At 41.0% G+C, this 24,920-nt stretch overlaps 1 protein-coding gene and 1 pseudogene across 6 annotated transcripts in view; both read right to left on the bottom strand.

Annotated features, from left to right (window-relative positions):
• APH1B (aph-1B gamma-secretase subunit) overlaps positions 1–24,920 on the bottom strand; it is a 141,912-nt gene that overhangs the window by 93,083 nt on the left and 23,909 nt on the right. For 4 of the 6 annotated variants that reach the window (XM_040492913.1, XM_040492910.1, XM_040492912.1 and 1 more), the window contains exons 5-6: positions 20,108–20,235; positions 9,916–10,110 (exon numbers count right to left, since the gene is read on the bottom strand). In XM_040492913.1, the coding sequence (XP_040348847.1) occupies positions 9,943–10,110; positions 20,108–20,235 (296 nt within the window). In that variant the 3' untranslated portion in view covers positions 9,916–9,942. Of the gene's footprint in view, positions 1–6,543; positions 10,111–20,107; positions 20,236–24,920 lie in introns of those variants that run through there. The other 2 variants (XM_040492914.1, XM_040492909.1) reach the window with 1 other exon arrangement.
• Positions 21,103–23,636, bottom strand: LOC121041808 (keratin, type II cytoskeletal 8-like; annotated as a pseudogene).

The raw sequence follows: 24,920 nt of genomic DNA, 5'->3' as shown, positions 1-24,920 counted from the left end.
TTTCACATTATCTTTTCATTTTTGATGTCTAGTGTTAGTAATACATATAACATACATGTTTTGCATCATTTAAGGCAATATTGATGTAGGTACTGACAATTCATCTTGTAAACAGATGATGTAAACTTACAATGTAAACTTACAGTACAGTACTATAAATGTATTTTCTCTTATAATTTTTTTCAATTTTTTTTATTTTTTAAAATTTACATCCAAATTAGTTAGCATATAGTGCAACAATGATTTCAGAAATAGATTCCTTAATTCCCCTTACCCATTTAGCCCATCCTCCCTCCCACCACCCCTCCAGTTTGTTCTCCATATTTATGAGTCTCTTCTGTTTTGTCCCCCTCCCTGTTTTTATATTATTTTTGTTTCCCTTTCCTTATGTTCATCTATTTTGTCTCTTAAAGTCCTCATATGAGTGAAGGCATATGATTTTTGCCTTTCTCTAATTTCACTTAGCCTAATACCCTCCAGTTCCATCCATGCAGTTGCAAATGGCAAGATTTCATTCGTTTTGATTGTCGAGTAATACTCCATTGTGTATATATATATACCACATCTTTATCCATTCATCCATCGGTGGACATTTGGGCTCTTTCCATACTTTGGCTATTGTCTATAGTATTGCTATAAACATGGGGGTGCATGTGTCCCTTCAAAACAGCACACCTGTATCCCGTGGATAAATGCCTGGTAGTGCAATTGCTGGGTTGTAGGGTAGTTCTGTTTTTAGTTTTTTGAGGAACCTCCATACAGTTTTCCAGAGTGGCTGCACCAGCTTGCATTCCCATTCTCTTATAATTTTTGAATAACATTTTCTTTTCTGTAGCTTATTTTAAGAAAACAGTATGTAATACATATAACACATACAATGTGATAATTGGCTATTTATGTCATCAGTAAGGCTTCCAGTCAACAGTAAGGCTAGTGCTAGTTGAGTTTTTAGGGAGTCAAAAGTCATGCACAGATTTTTCAACTGCATGCAGGGGGCGGGGGAGTCAACACCACTACCCCCCCCCCCCACATTTTTCAAGGATCAACTGTAGTCTAATTTTTTTTCTAGTTATTTTCTAGTTTTACTTCTTGCATTTGAATTTTTAATGTTTAGATTTTGTTTTACAGTAAAAGTGAAAGACCTGGCTGTACATTTTCCCCCGAATATAATCAAATTATTAAATAGCCCAATTATTGAATAGCTGATTCTTCCCCTGTTAATTTAAAATGCTGATTTTATTATATACTAGATTTTCATATACACATTGGCCTGCTCCTGAATCTTCTATCCATATCCATTACTGTAGATTTATGGTATATTTTGGTAACTAGTATGATAAACACAGAAATACTATAAACATGCTTTATTCTTTGAATAGACTAGGTAAATTAAGAAACAGGATACAAGATTATTTATTACATAAAAAAGCTTCATGGTGTGTTAAATAGGCATTCAACATGGAGAATATCCTTTTCATTATGACATTTTGTTCAGTTATTATAGAACAGAAAGTTTTGAGTATAATATTGGTTCCATATTAACTGCCTATAAGCACATGGTCAATAAAACGTATACATTTTTGTACTTCTTTTTTTCCTCTGTGTTTGCTTTGGTTTATTTACTGAATGTAATTTTATATCTGTTGACTCTAACAACAACAATTTTGGGTTTGTAATTTGAATGTTTTATTACATTTTTATAATAATTCATTTTTGTTGTATTTTACAAAAGTATTGATCTGCAATGAATTAGAAGGTTTTTTTAAAATGGCCCTTCACTACAGTCTGAGAAGCAAACTAGTTCCAGAGAGCCAACCAATTTCAATTTCCAATTGTTTGCTGCTTGTATAGAGAAACATGATTGATTTTTCTATGTTGGTCTTATATCCTATGACCCTACTAAGTTCACTAATTAGTTGTAATCACCTTTCTGTAGCTTCCTTAGGATTTTCTACACTAATAATTCATATTATCTGAAAAAAGAAAATTTCATTTCTTCCTGTTTGATCGATGACTTATTTCCTTTTGTCTTTTTGTACCTCCAGTACAATGTTGAATCAAAGTGGTGAATGTGGACATTCTTGCCTTGTTTTCAATCTTAGTGGAGACAGCATTCAGTACTTTATCATTAGGCATGGCCTTAGACACAGGTTTTACATAGATGTCTTCTTTTCAGGTCAAAGAACTCCCTTTCTATTCCTAGCTTGCTGAGAGTTGTTTAATTTAAAAAAATGGAATTTAGATTTTGTCAAAAGCTTTTTTGGATCTGTTGATATGATCATGTTTGTTTGTTTTAGTCTGTTAACATGGTGAACTGAATGGTATTTATATGTTAAACTAATTTTTTATTATTGGGATAAACTCCATTTGGTCACATTCATTTTATCTTTTATATATTACTGGATTCAATTTGCCAAAAGACTGTTGAAGATTTTTACATGTTTATACATGATAGATACTGATCTGTAGCTTTTATTTTTGTTTTCCTTTATAATATCTTTGTCTGGTCTTGTTATCATTGGTAATGCTCATAGAATGAACTGGACAGTGTGCCATCCTTCTATTTTGTAGAACAGTTTGTGTAGAATCAGTATTGTTTCCTTCTCCTTTTTTCTTTCTGTGTGGTAGAATTCTCCAATGAAGCCTTCTAGGAATTGCCCTCATGAAAACTACAAATTCAATTTCTTTAATAGAGACAGGGGAATTCTGGTTAGCTCCAATAAGTAAAAAGTTTGGAAGCTGTCGCTCCCATCCTTACAAGAAAACACTAAACCAATTAACAATCAATAATGCTTTGCACTTCTTAGAGAACTGAGTCTCAGGACACGCCACCACCCTGAAATCTTGAAAGACAGGGGAATCTGCAGAGTCACAACTGAGATTTGCTTGCCTAGGGCAGAAGCCACCAGAGTCATAAATAGATAGGGACACTTACAGGCTAATTTTAACAAACTGCTGCAGTCTGAGTGTGTAGTAGCCTAACAGTGAGAAATCCCTAAGACTAGCACACAGTCTTAAGAGGCTCACATTTTTCTAGGTTTTACCTCTAGGAACATGACCACAATCTCATGGACCACCCCCTATGGCTCAGGCAGGGAAAGGGTAAGATCAAATATTATAAATTATGCCCAGTGTTATCCATAACAAAGACTTACTCTCCACAGAAAAAGACCTTATAAGAGCCTTATCCTACCTGGGGGGAAGGCATTCCTCCCACTCTAGCCCTCTTTGGCTTTCCTGTCTTACCCAGGGGGGTAAAAAGTTAAGAGACGCTTAGTTTAAGGATGCAGGCCCACTACAAAATTGAAATTTATTCTTAAGATTATAGGACACCTTCTTTCTCTTATGTCTTTTACTGTCACACCAATAGGTTTCCAACATAATAACAGTGGATTATAGCTGAAAGAGCTGTAAGACTTAGACTTTCTTTGACAAGGAGCATATAGAGAAGCCCAAAGTCAAGAGGGGAGACCAAAACAGGACACTAGAGGAATCTGAAGCCTCTGGTACTTAGATCTGCAACAAACATTTAATACAATCCAGCTTCTGCTCAGATTAAAATTTACACTAAAAGCCTATTTCAGTTCCTGTTACTCAATATATAGGTGTGCAGGTTTAATAAATAATTATCATAGTCTGAAGAGTTATTCAGATTTTCAATTTCTTCTTGGGTGAGTTGTTAAAGCTATTTGTCCATTTCATCTAAGTTTTTAATTTATTGGCATTAAGTTGTTTATAATATTCTATTTTTATTTAATAAACGTAGGATCTGTAGTGATAGTCATAATTTGTACCCTCTTTTTTTCCCTTACCAATCTTGCCAGGGCTTTATCAATTGTAGTGATTTTCTCAAAAAGCTAGATTTTTGTTTTATTGAAATTCTCCAGGGGCACCTGGGTGGCTCAGTCGGTTAAGCGGCCGACTTCGGCTCAGGTCATGATCTCGCGGTCCGTGAGTTCGAGCCCCACGTCAGGCTCTGTGCTGACAGCTCAGAGCCTGGAGCCTGTTTCGGATTCTGTGTCTCCCTCTCCCTGACCCTCCCCCGTTCATGCTTTGTCTCTCGCTGTCTCAAAAATAAATAAACGTTAAAAAAAATTTTAAAAAAATTCTCCATTGTTTTTCTGCTTTCTATGTGATTTTTGCTATTCTTTTCATTATTTCCTTTCTTCTGCTTATTTTGTAAACTTCAGTTTGCTCTTTTTCTAGTTTCTTAAGAAAAAGCTTGAAGTCATCTATTTTAAGCATTCTGACTTACCCAATATAAGCATTTAATACTAAAAATTTCACTCTACTCTTCCCTCAGGTACTTTGCTTTGGCAACTATCCTCCCCATCTCCTGCATCAATCAATTTTCCCTTTCCACTAAATAATTCCCATCTTCATATAAACATGTTGTTATAATGATAAATTATGGGGGCCGGGGAGGGGGGAGAAAGACATCCTCTGTTGCCCCCTCATACTCCTCAGGCTATCATCCCATTCCCGTACTACAATTATAATGGTTGTCTGTACCCAATATGCTGTGTCTACGTCCTTATCCCCCAATATTTATAACCCACTCCATTTAGGTGTTCATCCATACAATGAAATTCCATCTCTTCATATGCAATGATCAATTCTCACTTCTCATCTTACTCATTATCCAACAGTATGTGACATACTTTCCCCTCTCTGGCCACCTCCCGGTTTTCCTCCCTCCTTCAGGGCACAATTCCACTTCCCCTTTCCAACCTCTCAGTTGGGAGTTTCCCAGGGTTCAGTCCTCAGTCACACCTTCTCCTCTGGAGCTACATCCATTACCCAGGTGCCTTTCATCTACCACTAAAATTGCAAGTATCATGCACTCAAGCTATTCTGTATTATTTCCTAATTGGTGGTACATTTTTAGTTGCCTTAAAGTAATCTTTATGTGTTTTAATCTGTGCGGTGCGATTATAAGTTCCCAGAGAACAAAGATCTCCACCATCTTGTTCTTTTCCATCTTTTTAAAGTATCTAATACAGTGTTCTGTGCATGCTAGGCCCTGATTAAACACTACAAACTCCATCTCTGATTTTGCTCAAGCACTGAAAAAAGAATGGTTTACTACAAAATCGAAGAAAGGTTTCCAGTGATCCATACTCATGCAACACGTACCTTGTATTATTGAGTCTTAAAGCCAGGACCTGCTCAGGGCTCATAATTACAGTCGCCTTAGAATGTGTCAAGTCCCCAATTCTTTTACTAAGACTAAATCCAAAAGCCAGTTAAGTAGCTCCTTCTATTCAACATTTTCAATGAGATGAAGATAAAATATGTACTTCTTTCCATTGGAGGTTTCTCATGTGTTGAGGCTGGTCACAGAGAAATCCTTGTTCCAACTAAATATCAAACAATTAAATTAGAGCCACAGTTTCAGTGGGAAGGGGCCAAAAAATTGTACACAAATCTGGGCTGTTACCTACAGAATGTACATCTCTTCCACTGGCTTACAAGTTACAACCAAAAGGCTCTTGGTCTCTGAGGTTATTTCACAGAATAACACAGTCAACATAAACCTGAGCAGCCTCATTTCAAACCAGAGTGAACAGGTATCACATGGTTTGCGTTTCAGGCCATAACAATTCTCTTCACAGCCTGTCTGATGGTGAAAGCCAAGCTCAACCCCTCAGCTGCCCTGCCTCCACATCAAGGAGAGAAAAAACATAAGGACTCTATAGGCTGCTCAGGGTCACTGGGTAGAAAGTAAACTATACTCTCTTTGTCAACCAATTCCCATCTTTAGCTACTATTACATGCTGTTTTATAAATTCATTGTTTTACAATTACTTAGAAAGATGGATGCCTGGGTGGCTTAGTCGGTTGAGTGTCCAACTTAGGCTCAGGTCATGATCTCACAGTTTGGTGAGTTCAAGCCCCACATCGGGTTCCACGCTGACAGTGCAGAGCCTACTTGGGATTCTCTCTCTCTCCTTCTCTCTCTGTCCCTCCCCTGCTCATGCACTCCCTCTCTCTCTCTCTCTCTCTCAAAATAAACTTTTTAAAAAAAATTACTTAGAGGAGATTTTTCAAGGTGATTCTAGGATCTTCAAGAATAATCTTCCACTTGGTTTAGAACACCTCAAAGAACTTCTCTGCACCAAACTGTTTCTGAACACACAGAAATGAAATAGGCCTTAGGAATTTTAAGGTAACAAAGATTTCTCTTTAAAAAGTCTCAGAGATGGGGCGCCTGGGTGGCGCAGTCGGTTAAGCGTCCGACTTCAGCCAGGTCACGATCTCGCGGTTCGTGAGTTCGAGCCCCGCGTCGGGCTCTGGGCTGATGGCTCAGAGCCTGGAGCCTGTTTCCGATTCTGTGTCTTCCTTTCTCTGCCCCTCCCCTGTTCATGCTCTGTCTCTCTCTGTCCCAAAAATAAATAAACGTTGAAAAAAAAAATTAAAAAGTCTCAGAGCTGACCAGTCATAAACAACAGAATATACAGCCAAGTTTTATAAGAGACAAAAACTGTAACAACACATACTGAAGGATACACTACTCCAAAAAGAGGAAACATGGGAAATGAATAGTGCCAAACAATATTTTTATTGTTCACTGAAAAATACAGGTCTGCAAAGAGTCTATTGCATTGTGTACTGAACGCAAGGCCTGACATTACAAGGATACATGACATAACGGCGTAACTTATATAAAATGATACATATTGCATACTTACATAAAATGATACATACAGTACCCCACCTCTCTAAACACTAGAATTTAATAGAAGTAAAGCCTTGTATTAAATGAGAACTGTAAACACTGCAATCATAAACAAAATGCTCTAAGCAAAGCACTTTAAAATTGGTTTGTTGTGATACCTACTTGGTCCACCCAGAGTTAGGAATAGCAGGGCCTAAGAAACAGTTAGCTAACGAAAGCTAGCACCTTCAAGGAGCTCTTCCTGGGGATCAGGCTGCCGCTGCCCAAGACAGGCCGCCACCCTGGCCTCCCTGGAGCCCTCAGGCCCATAATGACAGCTAATCCCTGTCTTGGCGCTAGTATGAGGTGACTGGGAAGTGGGAGGAGTAGCAGGAAAGAGGAAACTTCTGTCAACAACTGCTTATACTGCACCAACTCTATGGATAAGAACACCTAATATTTTTGATGTGAATCTACCACTCTCAGCGAACACCGAAGTGTGATTTAAAATAAAAAATTAACATTGAGAACAAAAACCATTCTCTAGACAATCTGCCATTAATCATCATTTCTTCCTTTCAGCCATGTTTTCATTAGATGCTCTAAAAGAAACTGCTACTTACTATATGACCAGCCAGGTGGGCCAGGATTGAGGTAACAAAACTTCTGCAGTTACAACTACTGACTTAAATACAAAATAAATACAAATTTATTAGAGAGCAACAAAACCAATCTCTATTAATCACATGGCAAAATATTCAAGCACTGCAACAATATTCATATTCCAAGGTCAACTTTAACTCTATAACCCACATTTCCTTCCAAACTGAGAAAGCTTTGTGCAGAGGAAAACATCAATATCAATATCAATATCAACAAAATATCAATACCACCTCCTCTACAAATACTATCAGGGCTCAGAAGGCTCACCATAGATATAACAAATGTTAAAAAAAAAAAAAGGCACCTCGATATATACACAGCAACAGAGGAGTACTATCCTCTCCTCTCCTTCTGGGTGTCCTTGGCATCAGGCAAATCAGGGCTATTTATGACAACAGTGCCTAAGCTGACTATGGCAATGCTCACATTTTAAGAGAAATCAGGATTACAAAGTTCCTTTATTCATAGGGAGTCAAAAATAATTTCCTCAGACAAGTCTTAGCATCAAAGAAAATTTTCCTCTGGCCTGAGAAATTTTTATAAATAAGATTGTACCATATCCCAGCTTCTTTACTTAATATTAAACTATTAAAGCACAGAAGATATCCTCAGAGGGCAGGAAGGTGTACGACTAATATTCTCGGATTTTTCAATACTTTACAGATCAAATATTTTATCAGACTATCCATTTAAGAGATGTGTAAGTCAATACTAATAACCAACTATGTATTTTTCTTATTCTGTTCATCAAAGAACACCACATTCCTATAGGAATAAAGGGCAGTTCAGTGGGTATCCTGTTTCCCATAACTCTGCACAGTAAATTTCACTGCTCAGTCTCTATGCCTTTGACTCTTCCTGTGGCTCTTTTCATCTAAGGAAAGCTTTGTATAAAGGGGGAAAACTGCAAACTCCAGTGGAAGCGTCGGTATTAGTGTTGTGAAGTGAACTTTAGGGTAATAACTGTAATTGTTATGGGACTGTTTACAGCCTTGCTAGAAATCCTATTTCTCTTGAATCCCTAGATTGAGAAATTCTCATAATTTAAACATGGGGGGAGATTTCACCGAGAAAGATCTAGTTCATGTGAAAGGTCTGGCCCCTGGAATGATGTGTGGCTAGCCCAAAACACTGGCCACATTTCCACTTTAGACATGTTCATTATTCTTTCCCATCACAGTACCGTTCAATTCTTCCATCTGTCATGGCACTGGTGAGCTCTCTCTCACTGCTGCTCCCATTTCTTTTGGGTGTTCTACTGCACATATGGGATCCATTGAGCTTATCACTTTAATGTGTAGGGAATTTTCATTTCACACCATCCACTCTCTAAAAGCCATTAACTGGGAGCAATTTCTAGTTAGTAAAGGCACAATTCACTGGCATTTCCTCTTTATAAAGGAAATCAAAAGGGCTGCTCAGAAGCTGAACACCTTGGGTATTCCTATAAAGGGAGTGTTGTATCTGCTACTAAAACCCAGAGACATTTGCTAGCTCTAAAGATTATACGGATTCTGTAAAAGCATCGATTTGGCAGTTTAAGACATATTTCTAATTCTGCACTACATCACTTGGTGAGGAGGAGGAAGTACTGGCTAGTATCACAGGAGCAAATTTAAAGTGTCAACATCATTCTACTGGCTTATTTTCCTCATGCTTTTGAACTTTCACCAGCTCTAGTGAAGCGTGTCCCAGGGTACATCACTCAGCAACCTGCAGAACTGCTCAGAGATAGAACAATGGACTTCACCCCAACTAGCCCAGCTGGTTGCTAGCACTCAGCTGGTAAACACTGCCTCGGGGCACAGCTCACGAAAAGCCTTAAACCCAGGAAAGATTTACGGAAGTTGCACAAAAATTCTTGGTTTATAATAACTTCCCAGAAATCAGAAAATAATTGATTTTTAGGTAAAGAAACTGAATCTACGCTCACGAACAAAGTAATGCCTCAAAAAGCAGAATCCAGAATGTAAAACTACAGGAAAAAATGCAGCTTGTTAATCACTAGCTTACTTTGGCTAAATTATCATAGTAAGTCAGTGCAATTTACTATTGCATTTAGAAGCACAACCTACCATGTTCTCATAAATTTAGGGTATAATAAAGAACATGAAAAGTTCACAGGGGTGAGAGCCCTTTAGCGTTTTGTGACTTCATAACTTAAAAAGACAAAGGCTAAGCAGGATCTGACAGTCAGAGATTTACCTGCTCAGCACAAGCTGAGTTGAGAGACGGCTAAACATCAGACTTTTATTCATTTATGGTGTTCTCAGAAAGTTCCTATGTGGACACTGATGATTATCAACCTGGCTGCACATCAGAGTCATCTGGGAAAAGCTTTTAAAAATGACCAAATGCCCAGACCAATTATATGTGGAGGGCGAAGCCCAGATGTCAATATTCTTTACGCTTTCCCAAGGGATTCAATTCTAATGTATAGCCAGGATGTGTACATCCACTGCTGTATCCTTCCAGAGATGCTGCATGAAGTCATATTTTATTTATCTAGAGGGTTTTGTTTTTTCTAAATCCCACCAGGAAAAGGAACTTTTAGAAAAAGGCACAGTTGTGCTTCCTCTAAAGATGCAGCTTACTGTTTGGCAGGTGCTGGTTGTCAGAGGTTATCTGGAACGCTGATTGAAAAGGAGGAAGTCCTTGTCTTGGCAGAGTAGGCACAGTTTCAGGCTTCGGCAGCTGCCGCCAGCAACAAAGAATGCCCAAATGCCCATGAGTACCACAATTATATATGTTGACACCAAATTTATTCCATAATGAGGACTTATGAAGGTCTGCAAAAGGAAAATAAAGCAGTTTGGGTAATAACAGCAAGCTGATTAAACATGTAGAGTAACCAAAGATAAAGGAAAATCTAGGATACTTTCAACAGCTGGGGTGTGTTTCAAGAGACATATGATGTAGGTCATGTATTGCGGAGTTCCACAAAGACAAACAGAACTAACCTAGTCAACAGACGCTAACCCATAGGTGTGCGCTTTGCAATATTCAAATGCCAAACCTAGAGGGTAATTAGAAGTCAGCATCTAATGGAATACCCAAGAGAAGATACATGTTATATAATCTGGGCCCAGTTTATAATTTCTGTGTTAGCTGGCTCTTAATACTTGCAAGAAAGTAGGACACGTCCAAGTTACTTTAGTATGAACCTTTAGTATTTAAGGGAACAAGAGGGCACAGCATTTCTTTTTCAGCTGCATAATTGCTGAGCCTTCCAAAAGTTTATTTAAAAAACAATGATGAAAAGCCAAGAGGTACTCTGTTACACAACAGTGAAGACCAAAGTATCTACCTACTGGAGCTTATATGCTAGGAAGAGAGACAAGTAATGAAAGAACAAATAAATGAATTAAATAATTACACATTGTGATGAATGCTAGACAGAATAATTCTAATTGTGATGGTGCCAGGATAACTAAGAATAAGGTGGTCTATTGAGGTTGCTCAGGGGAGGTCCTGAGTAAGTGGCACGTAAAGTGAGACACATAGTTGGGAGGAGAGAGCCAGCCTCATGTAGACTGAGGGAGGGAATGACAGTAAAGCGAAGAGTTTGGGGCAGCTGAGAACCTGAGAGAGGGCTATGACTGATGCGTAGGGATGGAGAGGCAGCACAAGAGATGAGGCATCAGAGAGGAAGGCAGGGACCAGCTATGTAGGAGTGTAAATTTTATCCTCAGTGCAACAGAGGGTCACAGAACAGGCTTACATGGATGGGCTGAACGACTTGGCTTAGATGTTTAAAACTGCAGAGAATGGATTAAAGGAGGCAATTGTGAAAGCAGGGAGACTCATTGGGAAGATTCTGCACTGGTTGATGAAATCAGGGTGGTGGCAGTAGAGATGGAGAGAGTGGGCAGTATGAACTGACAGGACTTGCTGATGGATGCAATGTGAGGGAAAGGGGGAGGCCAAAATGACTTCCAGGTTTCTGGCTCTTGGTAAATGATGGTGCTATTTAAGGAGATGACAAAGACATGAGGAAGACCAGGCTCGAAATGATGGGTAAGAATCAAGTCCAATAAGGACACACTAAGAGCGAAATGCCTGTGAGATTTCAAAGGATGGAATGTCAGGTAAACATTAGGTATATGAGCATGGGGCTCAGAGGAGAGGCCTAGGCTAGAAAGAGGAATACAAAAGCACAGTCCATAAGCATAAAATTTAAAAATTTAAAAAATTTTAACTTATTTTAATTTTATTATTATTTTTTAGAGTTCTCTCTAAAAAAGAGAGAGAGAATGTGTGTGTGTGTGTGTGTGTGTGTGTGAGAGAGAGAGAGAGAGAGAGAGAGAGAGAGAGAGAGAGAATCTTAAGCAGGACCCATACCCAGTGCAGCGCCCAATATGGGGCTCAATTCCATGACCCTGGGATCATAACCTGAGCTGAAATCAAGAGTCAGATACTCAACTGCCTGAGCCATCCAGGCACCCCCATAGATGGTATTTAAAGCCATGTCTCTACCCAGCTGTAGAAAGAAGGGAAAGGAGAAGAATAAGCCCTGAGAACATTTATAGATTGTTTGTGCTGCTTAGTATTATAGGAGCAAATTAAAAGTGTCAACACCTTTCTATTAGCTTGACTTTTTTTGTTTGTTTACATTTTTTTAATGTTTGTTTATTTTTGGGAGACAGAGAGACACAGTGCAAGCAGGAGAGGGGCAGACAGAGAGGGAGACAGAATCTGAAGCAGGCTCCAGGCTCTGAGCCATCAGCACAGAGCCCGACATGGGGCTCGAACCCATGAAGCACGGGATCATGACCTGAGCCAAAGTCGGACATTCAACCGACTGAGCCACCCAGGTACCCCAATCTGTTAGCTTGACTCGTACTGAGAGAGTCATCAAAGGGGTCTGAGAAGAGCAAACAGTGAGGTAGAGCAAACAGTGAGGTAAAAGAAAAATCAGGACAGTGTGATATAGCAGTCAAAAGAGGAAAATGTTTCACAGGGGGTGAACTCTTTTAAAGGCTGCTGAAATGAAAAAACAAAACAAAACAAAAAACAAAAAACAAAAACACCAATGTCCATCAGATTTGGAGAAACGAAAGTCTGTTTTGACCTTGACAAGTGCAATCTTGGAAGAGTGGCTGAGGAGCACCTGGGTGGCTCCAGCTGGGATGCTGGATGAGTTCCAGCCCAGCATCATTCTCTGTGCTCACAGCACAGAACCTGCTTCAGATCCTCTGTCTCCCTCTCTCTGCCCCTCCCCTACTTGTGCTCACTCTCTCTCTCTCAAAAGTAAATAAATGTTAAAAAAAAAATTTAAGAACAACAACAACAACAACAACAAAGAAGGTGGTTGAGCAGAAGCCAGACTGGATTAGAAGCAGGAGAGGTGAAGAAGTGGAGACAAATTAGTGGACATAACTCTGAGAAATTTGGCTGTGATGTGGAAGAGAAAAAAAAAGGAGTGAAGGCTAGGAGGGGGAAAGGCAAGAGGAGAGATTTTTTTTTTTTAAAGATAGGACTATATGGGGACATTTGGGTAGCTCAAGTGGTTGAGCGTCCGACTTTTGATTTCGGGTCAGGTCATGATTCCTGAGTTATGGGATGGAACCCTGCATTGGGCTCTGAGCTAAGCATGGAACCTACCTAAGATATTGTCTCTCTCTCTCTCTCTCTCTCCCCCCCCCCCCCCCCCACCCCCCTTTTAATAATCAAAAAAAAAAAAAAAAAAAAAAAGCAAAAAGATATGTCTGTATGTTGATGAAAAGAGGGAAAAGCTGGTGGTATGGGATAAAGGGCACAATCAGAGGAGCGAAGTCCTTAAACGAGAACTGGATCTGGTGGCCAGGAGGAGGGACTGGCCTTTGACAGAAAGAGGGATACTTCCTTTACTGGGCCAGGGTAAGATAAGGAGATGGGTTCCCACGTAAGCCAGCACTTACACGTACCAAAGGAGAGAATCTGATTGGGTCAACTTGCCACCATACACCTTTGCCAATAAGGGGCTTCAGGGGAAGTGCCTCCACGGCTCCTCACTGTCCTTACCCTCACCATGCCTATACGTGACCCCACCTATCAGCTCTGGCCAGGAAAATGGGCTGATTTTGCAGGTAGCTACTTATGCAGAAAAAGTGCTTTTCTCAAGAGGCATTGGTGGGTATGACAGGCATTGAGCATTTTCTGGATTCTTCAGAATAATTCTTTACCTCAAATCCACTGAATTTTAATTTATTTTACAGGGTGCTAAGCTCTTTTGTATTTCTCTTTAGTTTCTTTAAATTTTTTTCTCTTTTAAACAATTACAAAAGCAGCTGTGATTGTTGCAAAAAATTAGAATACACAAATGAGTAAAATAAACAAATTTTAAAACTTGAAATTCAGATAGGTTAGTATTTATTGAACAGGACACAAAAACTGCAAACCATAAAGAAAAACTGATTAAACTACATTAGAATGAGGAACTTTGCTTATAAAAAAAGACAACAGTATGAGGAGATAAAGATAAACCATAGTAGAGGAGAAGTTATTTACAATATGTATATCTGACAAAGACGTTTTGTCAGAGAACATAAAGAGACCTTCTAAAAATCAAAATGATTTATAGGCAAAAGATTTGAATAGGCACTTCACAAAAGAATTATCCAGGGGCGCCTGGGTGACTCAGTCAGTTGAGCGTCTGACTTGATTTCAGCTCAGGTCATAATCTCACAATTTGTGGGATCGAACCCTGAGGTGGGCTCTGCGCTGACAGCATGGAGCCTGCTTGGGATTTTCTATCTCCCCCTCTCTCTCTCTGCCCCTCCCTTGCTCACATGCTCGCTCTCTCTCTCTCTCTCTCTCTCTCTCTCTCTCACCCCCTCCCCCACTCATGTGTGTATGCCTGTTCTTTCTCTTGCTCTCAAAAAAACAGAATTATCCGATGGAAAAAAGACAGTCTCTTTAACGAATGGTGCTGGGAGAGCTGGACAGCAACATGCAGAAGAATGAAACTAGACCACTTTCTTACACCATTCACAAAAATAAACTCAAAATAGATGAAGGACCTGAATGTGAGACAGGAAACCATCAAAACCCTAGAGGAGAAAGCAGGAAAAAACCTTTCTGACCTCAGCTGCAGCAATTTCTTACTTGACACATCTCCAAAGGCAAGGGAATTAAAAGCAAAAAATGAATTGGGACCTCACCAAGATAAAAAGCTCTGCACTGAAAAGGAAACAATCAATAAAACTAAAAGGCAATCGATGGAATGGGGAAAGATATTTGCAAATGACATATCAGACAAAGGGCTAGTATCCAAAATCTATAAAGAGCTCACCAAACTCCACACCCCAAAAATAAATAATCCAGTGAAGAAATGGGCAGAAGACATGAATAGACACTTCTCTAAAGAAGACATCCAGATGGCCAAGAGGCACATGAAGAGATGCTCAACGTCACTCCTCATTAGGGAAATACAAATCAAAACCACACTGAGATACCACCTCATGCCAGTCAGAGTGGCTAAAATGAACAAATCAGGGGACTATAGATGCTGGCGAGGATGTTGAGAAACAGGAACCCTCTTGCAATGTTGGTGAGAATGCAAACTGGTACAGCTGCTCTGGAAAAGTGTGGAGGTTCCTCAAAAATTAAAAATAGATCTACCCTATGATGCAGCAATAGCACTGCTAGGAATTTACCCAAGGGATACAGGAGTGCTGACGCATAAGGGTACTTACACCCCAATGTTTATAGCAGCACTTTCAACAATAGCCAAATTATGGAAAGAGCCTAAATGTCCATCAACTGATGAATGGATAAAGAAGATGTGGTTTTGGGCCACCTGGGTGGCTCAGTCGGTTGAGCAACCGACTTCGGCTCAGGTCATGATCTTGCAGTCCGTGAGTTCGAGCCCCACGTCGGGCTCTGTGCTGACAACTCAGAGCCTGGAGCCCGTTTCAGATTCTGTGTCTCCCTCTCTCTCTGACCCTCCCCCCGTTCATGCTCTGTCTCTCTCTGTCTCAAAAAAACAAATAAACGTTAAAAAAAAAATTAAAAAAAAAAAAGAAGATGTGGTTTATAATATAATGGAACACTACTTGGCAACGAGAATGACTGAAATCTGGCCATTTGTAGCAACATGGATGGAACTGGAGAGTGTTATGCTAAGTGAAGTAAGTCAGGCAGAGAAAGACAGATACCATATGTTTTCACTCATATCTGGATCCTGAAAAACTCAACAGAAGACCAGGGAGGAGGAGAAGGGAGGGTTAAAAAGTTACAGAGAGGGAAGGAGGCAAACCATAAGACACTCTTAAATACTGAGAATAAACTGAAGGTTGATGGGGGGTGGGAGGGGAGAGGAAAGTGGGTGATGGGCATTAAGGAGGGCACCTGTTGGGATGAGCACTGGGTATTGTATGGAAACCAATTTGAGAATAAATTTCATATAAAAAATTTAAAAAATAAACAACTCTTACAACTCAAAAAAAAAAAAGAATGATCCAAATGGCCAATAAATATATGAAGATCTGCTTAATCTCATTAATCATTAGTGAAATGCTAATTAAGACCATAATGTGATACCACCACATACCCAGGGGGATCAGTAACAAGACAGTGACATACCAACCATTGGTGAGGAGGTGGAGGAACCACCACTCACAAATTAATGGGAATGTAAGTCAATACAACGACTCTGAAAAGCTGAGTGGTATGAACAGCTGACATATGCACACCCCAAGATCAGCAATTCCGCTCCTAGGCATACATCCAAAAGAAATGTACACATATATCCAAAAGAGATATATTCTAGAATGCTCAAAGCATTATAATTAGTCACAAAAGTCAAAAACTAGAGATACCATTTCTGCAGCAGAATGGATAAATCATAGTACAGCCACAAAGTAGAATACTAGAGTGCAAGAAATGAGCAATATATATAGATGAATCTCACAAAGATAATGTTAAGCGAAAGAAGTCAGACACAAGAGTAAATACCGTATAGTTCTGTTTACATAAACTACCAAAAGGCAAGGCAAGCCATGGTGTTAGAAGTCAGGACCGTGGTAGGAGGCTCATGGGATCTGATGTGTTAGTTTTCATGTAGGTTCGAGTTACATAGGTTACAAGATGTACACTTTTGATCTGTATATGTTTCTGTGTGTGTGTTATTTTTCTTAAGTAGGCTTCATGTCTAGCATGGAGCCCCACAGGGGGCTTAAACTCACAACCAGGAGATCAAGACCTGAGCGGGTATCAAGAGTCAGATGTTTAACCGACTGAGCCACCAAGCACTACCCCGTTCCCCTCCCCCCTCTGCTATTCAGAGATAACTACTATTAAAATTTTGGTAGATAATCTTCCAAATTTCCCGAATTCTTTTTTATTTTAGTTTGTTTTCCTGGGTTCTCTTTAATCATTAAAGAGAATATCAACTATTCAATATTCTACAACATTTATAGGATTGAGGATACAAAGATTGACAAGATAAGATCATCCCTGATGATCAAACTCTAGTTGGAGAGAGATATACAAAAACGACATTAAATAAGATGGTGAGGCCAAGATGGGAGAGCAGCACAGCACTCAAGTTCTCAGATTCGCTCATCCCTGAAATGCAGCTAGATCAGCACCACATTATTTTGCACACCTAGGAAATTGATCTGAGGATTAACACAACAATCTGCATAACTTGAACCACAGAACTTGGCAGGTACATGGTGCGGAGAGGTGAAGTGGGGGAGAGACAGAGAGGCTGTGGAGGGTAGGGAGCTGTTTTTGCAGAGAGAGGACAGAGAAAGGGGAGAAGCGTGCAGCACGTCGTGAGAGTACAGGAAAAGCACTCCCTCGAAAGTAGCTGTAGACTCTTAAATACAGAGAACTGAGGATTACTGGAGGGGTTTGGGATGGGGGGATGGGCTACATAGGCAAGGGGTATCAAGGAGGACACTTGCTGGGATGAGCACTGGGTGTTGTATCACTGGATTCTACTCCTGAAATCATTATTGCACTATATGCAACTTGGATGTAAATTTTAAAAAATAATAATAAATGAATAAATAACTATATTAAATAAAACAGTGTTATCTGTGGATAAGTGTTATAACACAGCTATGAATAAGGGCCGGTGATCATGCTCAGTCTGGAATATGCACCTTTTCCAGGGAGGCTTCACATGGAATGAGTACTTTTCCAAACTGACTTAGGTTAGGGGGAGACGCGTCACTGCAGATAAAACAGCATGGACAAGGCACACCTACTGGGAAGCCACAATGGATTAATTTAGATGGAGCATATGATGTGAACTGTGGGGAGCAGCAGGAGGTTAAGTTCTGTACCAGTAAGGCTGCTAAGAGGCTTATGTCAAACAAAAAGTCTGGGTTTTATTCCACAGGCATCTACTACAGCTGATCATTCTCTCCTTAACACATCTGGCTTCCAGGACATCTGGCTCCTGGTTTTCTTCCAACCTCACTAGTGGCTCTTTCTCGGTCTCTTTTGCTGGCACCTTCTCTTTCCCCAGTCTCAATGTGGGAGCGTCCCAGAGCTCAGTCTTTGGATTTCTGGCCTGGATTTCTCTCCCCAACTCCGTACTTTCTCATCCAACTGCCTAATGGATATTTTCACTAGGATGTCCAATAGGCACCTCTACTACGTTTATAATGTGTCCAGATGAACTCCTTGATCCACCCTCACAAGCTCCCCCGTCCCAGCTGATGGTAACTTCATCCTTCTAATTGTCCAGGCCCAAACCTTGGAGACATCCTTGGCTCTTCTTTCACTCTATGCCTTACCCAATCTGTAAGGAAATACTGCTGGCTCTACTTTCAAAAATATATCCTCAATCTGATCATTTCTCATTATATCCACTGTTTTTTCACCCAAGTTATCACCATCCTTCTCCTGATGACTATAATCTTTCCCTGCTACAGTTCACTCCTAACACGGCCAAGTGATCTTTTAAAAATGTGAGTCAGATCACGGCCCTAACACCCTGCAACGACTCCCATTTCACGGACAGTAAATGTCAACATCTTGCATTATCTAGATGTGGTTCTCACTTCTAACCTCTACTTCCCTCCCCACCTTCAACTCCGTGACAATATCTATTACCTTTACCCTAGCTCACTCTGTTCTGGCCACCCTCACTTCCAAAAATACGCCAAGCAATTTCTTTGATCTTAGACTTTGCTACTGGCTGTGCAGTCCAGGATGCTCTTCCCCAGAGAGCCGCATGACCAATCTACTTCACTTCTTTGCTCAAAGGTCACCTTCACAACGAAGCCTACTCTGACCACCTAATTAAAAAATTGGACACCCTCTGCCTCCCCACACTCTGGATTCCTTTTAACTCTGCTCTACTTTCCATAGCACCTATCACGATAAAATTTCTTATTTATTATGCCTGCTGCTTGCTGCCTTTCTCTCACCACTAAACTGTAAAAGCAGGGATCTTTGTTTTGTTCACTAAACTGTTCTGATTACCTAAAACAGTGCCTGGAACATAGAAGGTACTCAGTAAATATTTGTCGCATGAATGAATTAGCCAAATGGATCCATGAAAAGGACATTTGTTTTTTTCATTTAATTTTCTTTTCTGATTATAGAAGCGTACATTACAGAAAATTTGGAACATGCCAAAAACTATAAAGAAGAAAAGAATCCACTCAGAGATAAATCCTATTAGTATTTTAATGCTTTCTCTTTCCAGTCTTTTTTTTCCATGAAGATTTGGCTTCACATAGTTGCCATCACACTACCTTTAGTATCCTGCACCGCTGAAAGGTTTTAGGAAGGGGAAGCAAGAAGACTGCATTTTTATCTATCTATCTTTTAAGTAATTTCTGTGCCTATGACTGGTGGCCTGAACTCACGACCCAGAGATCAAGAGTCACGTGCTTTAGCAACTAAGCCAGCCAGGCACCCCTGCAAGACTTCATTTTAGATGCATCAGAGGTCAGGGAGCCCAGTATGAGAAAACTTGATATAAATTCTAAGTGGATGGAGAAGAGAGAAACATGAGGTAGGACACCATCAGAAAGAACCCTTCTAATACTAAGAGATGAGAAATCATAAGGGTCTGGACAAGGCAGTGGTGGGGATAATTTTGATGTAAATACATGGCAAATTACCATGAAAGTCAAACCCAAACCATCAAATATTCTTAAGAAATATAGCTAGTCAAGCTTTCTTTTTAAATTTTAGGTATTTAGAAAACTGGCATAGTAATTGTAATTTCAGTGAGGAGGGAATAAAATGGGCACCCTTGTTATTTATCAGAGTGAGTAGAAATGGTACAATCCTTGTGGAGAGGACTTTACCAATTTATATCAAGGGCTTCAAAAATATTTGTACCATTTAATTTCATATTTTCATTCTATGAAATCTAAACATCATATTGAAAAAATTTCATGTACAAAGATGTTCAAGACAGCATTGTAAGAAACAAAATTTTGAAACAGATGTGATCAATCAGTTAAGCAAACTATAATATAATTCTATGTAATGATATAAGGCTATTAAAATGTATATATGAAAAGGATTTCTAATAACATGGTACTTATTTAAGATGTGTTACATAATGTAAGCCTAATGCAAGACTATTTCAGGCTTGACTATACCCATAAAAGAAAGATAGATACATAGACTAAAATCTTTAAAGAAATCAACCAACAAATTAATAGTGGCTTTTTTCTGTAGGAATAGATGATTTATCTATCTATCTATCATTCACTCATTAAAGAGCTTCATCTTCTCATGAGCATGTATTTCACTGAGAGTGGAATGTACCATATGTGGACTTATGATCCAAAAAATACTGTGAGCATGGTGACAATCAATACTCACCAGGGCTGACACCAGCAGATGGGTCAGAAGAACTACAAGAAGGGCAGACCACTTTTTCTTCTCACAGCCGTCAAAAAATATGATGCCCCAGAACACGTGCAGCAATATGATAACCAGCGTCATGAAAGCTGAAAGACAGTTATCAATTAGTGTCCAGTCAGACAGACACGGATGCCAAAGCCCAGTCACTCTTGGTCATGATACAACAGGCTCTTGGGGTGCGGTACACCACCTTGAGAGTTTAACTACCACCTGCCAGAAGCAGGACTTTGACACACATTTGCTCAAATAGTAAACTGGAAAGCAACACTTTTTTTTTTTTAATGTTTATTTTTTGAGAGACAGAGACAGAGACAGAGACAGAGAGAGAGAGAGAGAGAGAGAGAGAGAGCGTGAGGGGCAGAGAGAGAGGGAGTCACAGGTTCCGAAGCAGGCTCCAGGCTCTGAGGTGTCAACAAAGAGCCCAATGCAGGGCTCGATCTCACGAACCCCAAGATCACGACCTCAGCCGAAGGTGGATGCTCAACCGACGGAGCCACCCAGGCGCCCCTGGAAAGCAACATTTCTGAAGGAGGCGCCAGGTCTGCAGTAGCTTCTCACGCAGAATGTGAACCTGTTAAGCCTGTTAAACCTAAAGTCAGCTTGGACCTGGCTTTCAAGGAGTATCTCTGAGGAACGCAATAAAACTAGTGTGGTATCTAATCAACTCTTTCCAAATTAGCCTTTTGCACCATCCTCAACTAAACGGAGTACATTCAGTTTACACAAGTCTCACTAAAGTGGAATTTCTCCCGTGTTCTTTCCTTTTTAAAAAGGCCAATGGAAGAATAAAAAAATTAAAAATTACAACAATTATCTAAGATTCTTCTTAGGCAACCAAAACTGAATTTGATCAGATTTTTCTGTGGAAAAGAGTGTGTTTCCTGTGCCCTGAAAATATTATTTAAAATGAATCAATTCCGCATATTCTGAAAGGTTTTTTTTGGGGGAAGGGGGGTATTGGCAGAGCCATCTGAGGCTTTATTTGGGAAAAAACTCTTGAATTGGCTTTTAGCTGGGGACATGGGCAAGAGGGGGGTACCCAGGGTGGTGGACTCCCCCTAAGGGTAGGCCAAGGACTGAGGTGAGGCTTAGGTGGGCCTCCCATTCCCGACGCTCCCCTGCACGGCTCCTTCCCCCACAGGCTCTACGGCAGCCACGGGAGCGGGGAGGCTGGGAGGGACCACAGTGGTTGTTCGCTTGGACAGGACGTCAGACAACTGGGACACCAGCTTCCCATCACGGGTCTCGATCTTCTTCACCACCACAGCCTTGGAGGAGCTGACATGGCCAGAGGAAGCAGAGCTCTGGCCAGAGCTGAAGCCGGACTGGAAGGCATAGCTGACGCCAGGGCTCATGTGGCCCCTGTAGGCTGAGACTAGCCCACCCAAGTAGCCGGTGGAGGTCTTAGTGTGGATGCTCATGTTCTGCATCCCAGACTCCAGCCTGCTTTCCTCGCCCTCCAGTAGCTTGCAGTAGGTGGTGATCTTGATGTCCAGGGCCAGCTTGATGTTCATGAGCTCCTGGTACTCCTGCAGCTACCAGGCCATGTCCTGCTTGGCTCGCTGCAGAGCGGCCTCCAGCTCAGCCACCTTAGCATTGGAGTCCTTCACGGCCAGCTCCCCACGCTGCTCGGTATCAGCTATGGTGGCCTCCAGGGAAGCCCTCTGGTTTTTCAGGCCCTCAATCTCAGCCTGGTGTCAGTTAGTGTTCCGGTTCATCTTGGAAATCTCCGTCTTTGTGCGATGGAGGTCATCCCCATGCTTCCCGGCCAATGTCTGCAGCTGCTCCTACTTGATCTGGTACATGGTCTCAGCCTCAGCCTGGCTGCTGTTGGCGATCTCCTCATGCTGGGCCTTGACCTAGGCAATGATGCCATCCAGATCCAGGGAGTGGCTGCTGCCCATGGACAGCACCACAGTCGTGTCCGAGATCTGGGACTGCAGCTCACGGATCTCCTCTTCATACAACTGCCTTAAGAAGTTGATCTCATCAGTCAGCCCTTCCAAGCGGGACTCCAGCTCCACCTAGTTCATGTAAGCTTCGTCCACATCCTTCTTGATGAGGACAGATTCATTCTCCATGTCTGCACGTTCTTTGATCTCCTCATATTTATTGAAGTCCTCCACCAGGCCCTGCATGTTGCCGAGCTCCACCTCCAGCTTCAGCTTCTCCTGGCCTAGGGTTTCCAGCTGCCGCCGAAGGTTGTCGACGTAACTCTCAAACGTGTTGTCCATGTTGCTGCGAGAGGTTTTCTGCTGCTGCAAGAGGTTCCACTTGGTCTCCAGAATTTTGTTCTGCTGCTCCAGATGCCACACCTTGTCGATGAAGGAGGCAAACCTGTTGTTGAGGGTCTTGATCTGCTCCTTCCCCTGGCTGCGCACGGCCTGGATGTTGGGGTCCACCTCCAGCTTAAGAGGGCTCAGCAGGCTCTGGTTCACTGAGACAGCCTTGATGCCCCCCATACTCCCAGGCCTGCCGCAGCCCCCAACTATACTCATGCTGCCGCCCAGGCCACGCTGGAAGCTACTGCCGCTTTCCACCCAGGACAGGGCAGAGCTGATGCGGGAGCCAGGCGCGTGAGTGAAGGAGAGGCTGCTGAAAGCCCGGGGGCCAGAGGAGGACACCTTGTAGGACTTCTGGGTCACCCTGATAGACATGGTGGAGGCCAGTGTGGAAGCTGGAGTGGAGGCAAGTAGGCTGAACCTGCCTGAGGTTCGAGAAGGAGCCAAGAAGCTGCTTCTAGGGTCTATTCTGAAAGTTTTAATATGAAGAAAAAAAAGCATATCGATTTCCCCTTTCAGCCACATAATAAGATACCATTAACACCCACCAGTCTGGCAAAAATTCAAGTCTGACAATTTGCTTTCACATTGCTGATAGGAAAACAATCTAGCATTACCTAGTAAAATTGAAAGTATGTACTCTCTATTTCACTCCAACAATTCCACAGTTAGATATATACTCTGAAGCAGTTAGTTCTTGGATCAATAGATCATTAGTACCTGAGATGTTATTAGAAATGCACATTCTTGGGACTTACCCCAGACTTCCTGAATCAATGAGCCTTGCAACCTGTGTTTAAACAGCCCTTCAGGTGGTTCTGATGTATGCTCAAATGTGAGAACCACTACCCTGGAAAACTCTAATATATGTGCACCAAGTGACACATACAAGAATATTTATACTATCATTGTTTATATTAACAAAAAATTTCCATCATTATCAGAATGGATCAACTGTGGTGTATTCACACAATGGAATACTACATGCTCTATAATATAAATGATCTCAATAATGTAATGCTAGTGGGGACAAAAGTATATTGTGGGACACCAACCACTATTTATACAAAGTTAAAAACATCCAAAAACTATATTAAAAGGACAAAACTGTTATACATTAAAAGGATATAATTGTTGTGATTAAAAGAAGGCAAGTTTTAATTTTTTTTTAATGTTTGTTTACTTTACAGAGAGGGAGAGAGACAGAGCGTGAGCGGGGGAGGGGCAGAGAGACAGTGAGAGATCCAAAGTAGGCTCCAGGCTCTGAGCTGTCCGCATAGAGCCTGACGCAGGGATTGAACCCACAAGCTGTGAGATCACGACCTGAGCCTAAGTCGGGAGCTTAACCAAGGGAGCCATCTAGGCTCCCCTAGAAGGCAAGTTTTTATATATAATGACATCATTTAGTGAAATGATGACAAATACTTTAAAGTAGAGGAGGAGTTTTAAAATATGTACCTTTGGGATGATGGCAACATTTCACCACATCCAAATCTTACTTTTACTAAAGATCTAGCTTGATGCCATCTCCTTGGTGAATTCTTTAGGACACCTAATCTTCATTTTTAAAAAACATTGTGCACACATTTACTGAGCACCTGGATAGTCTGGCCTAAAAATTCTGTATAGGAGCTCAGGAGTCACACAATCCTGAGATGGAATGCGAGCTCCACAATATGGCTTTGGCCAGATTATTTAACCTCCCTCCCCTTCTGTTTCCTTTATTTCAGAAATGGGGCCAATAATACCTCATAGGACTGTTCCAGGGAAGAACAGTGCTTTAATATAAACCACAGCTTTTCAATAAATGATACTACCATCTGCTATCGTCTCCAGGTTCAAAGATGAGTAGGGCAGAGCCTTTAATGAGTTGTACTGTCATGTGAGAAAGAAAGCGAGGCAAAGCAGCAAGCGGTTACCACATTTATCCAAGTTTCCTAGGTACTGGGCTATGTTTTAAAATGCACTCTTCTTCACTCTTGGACATTTATTTCTTCCTCTGACCTGGTACTACTTTTACATTTGTCTTCTTCCTCCCCATACTTATTCAATGTCCATTATGGGCAGGCACTGTTCCAGGCACTGGGGCTATCACGGTGCACAAAACACAATCCCATGGGACTCTGCCTCATCCTTTCAGTTGCCTGTTTTATTAACAGTATCCAAAGGGGACCTCTCGGACATTTGTGAAAACACTGCATATTCTTACCTGACTGCTTATTTACTTGGCTGGCATTAATTTCTGGCTGGCTTCCATGTCATCACAAGCCTTTCCTATTACAATGTGCTCTTTAGAATACTGCGATTCATTGTTTATTCCCTCTGCAACTGGTTAGAGGCCCAAGAGAAATGGAGACCTGAGTACCCTGCCATGTACATGTAGCTAGAGGTACATACATACTATGTTGATACTTGTCTCTAGTAAACAGAATTCCAACTAGAGGATTTGCTATTCTAGGATATTATCTTTTCGTTAGTAAAACTTTCTC

Source organism: Herpailurus yagouaroundi, unplaced genomic scaffold, assembly GCF_014898765.1.
Source record: "Herpailurus yagouaroundi ecotype Mexico unplaced genomic scaffold, PumYag 184, whole genome shotgun sequence".
Taxonomy (NCBI): domain Eukaryota; kingdom Metazoa; phylum Chordata; class Mammalia; order Carnivora; family Felidae; genus Herpailurus; species Herpailurus yagouaroundi.
The sequence above is the reverse complement of the archived record's forward strand: the minus strand, read 5'-3'. Positions and strand labels throughout refer to the sequence as shown.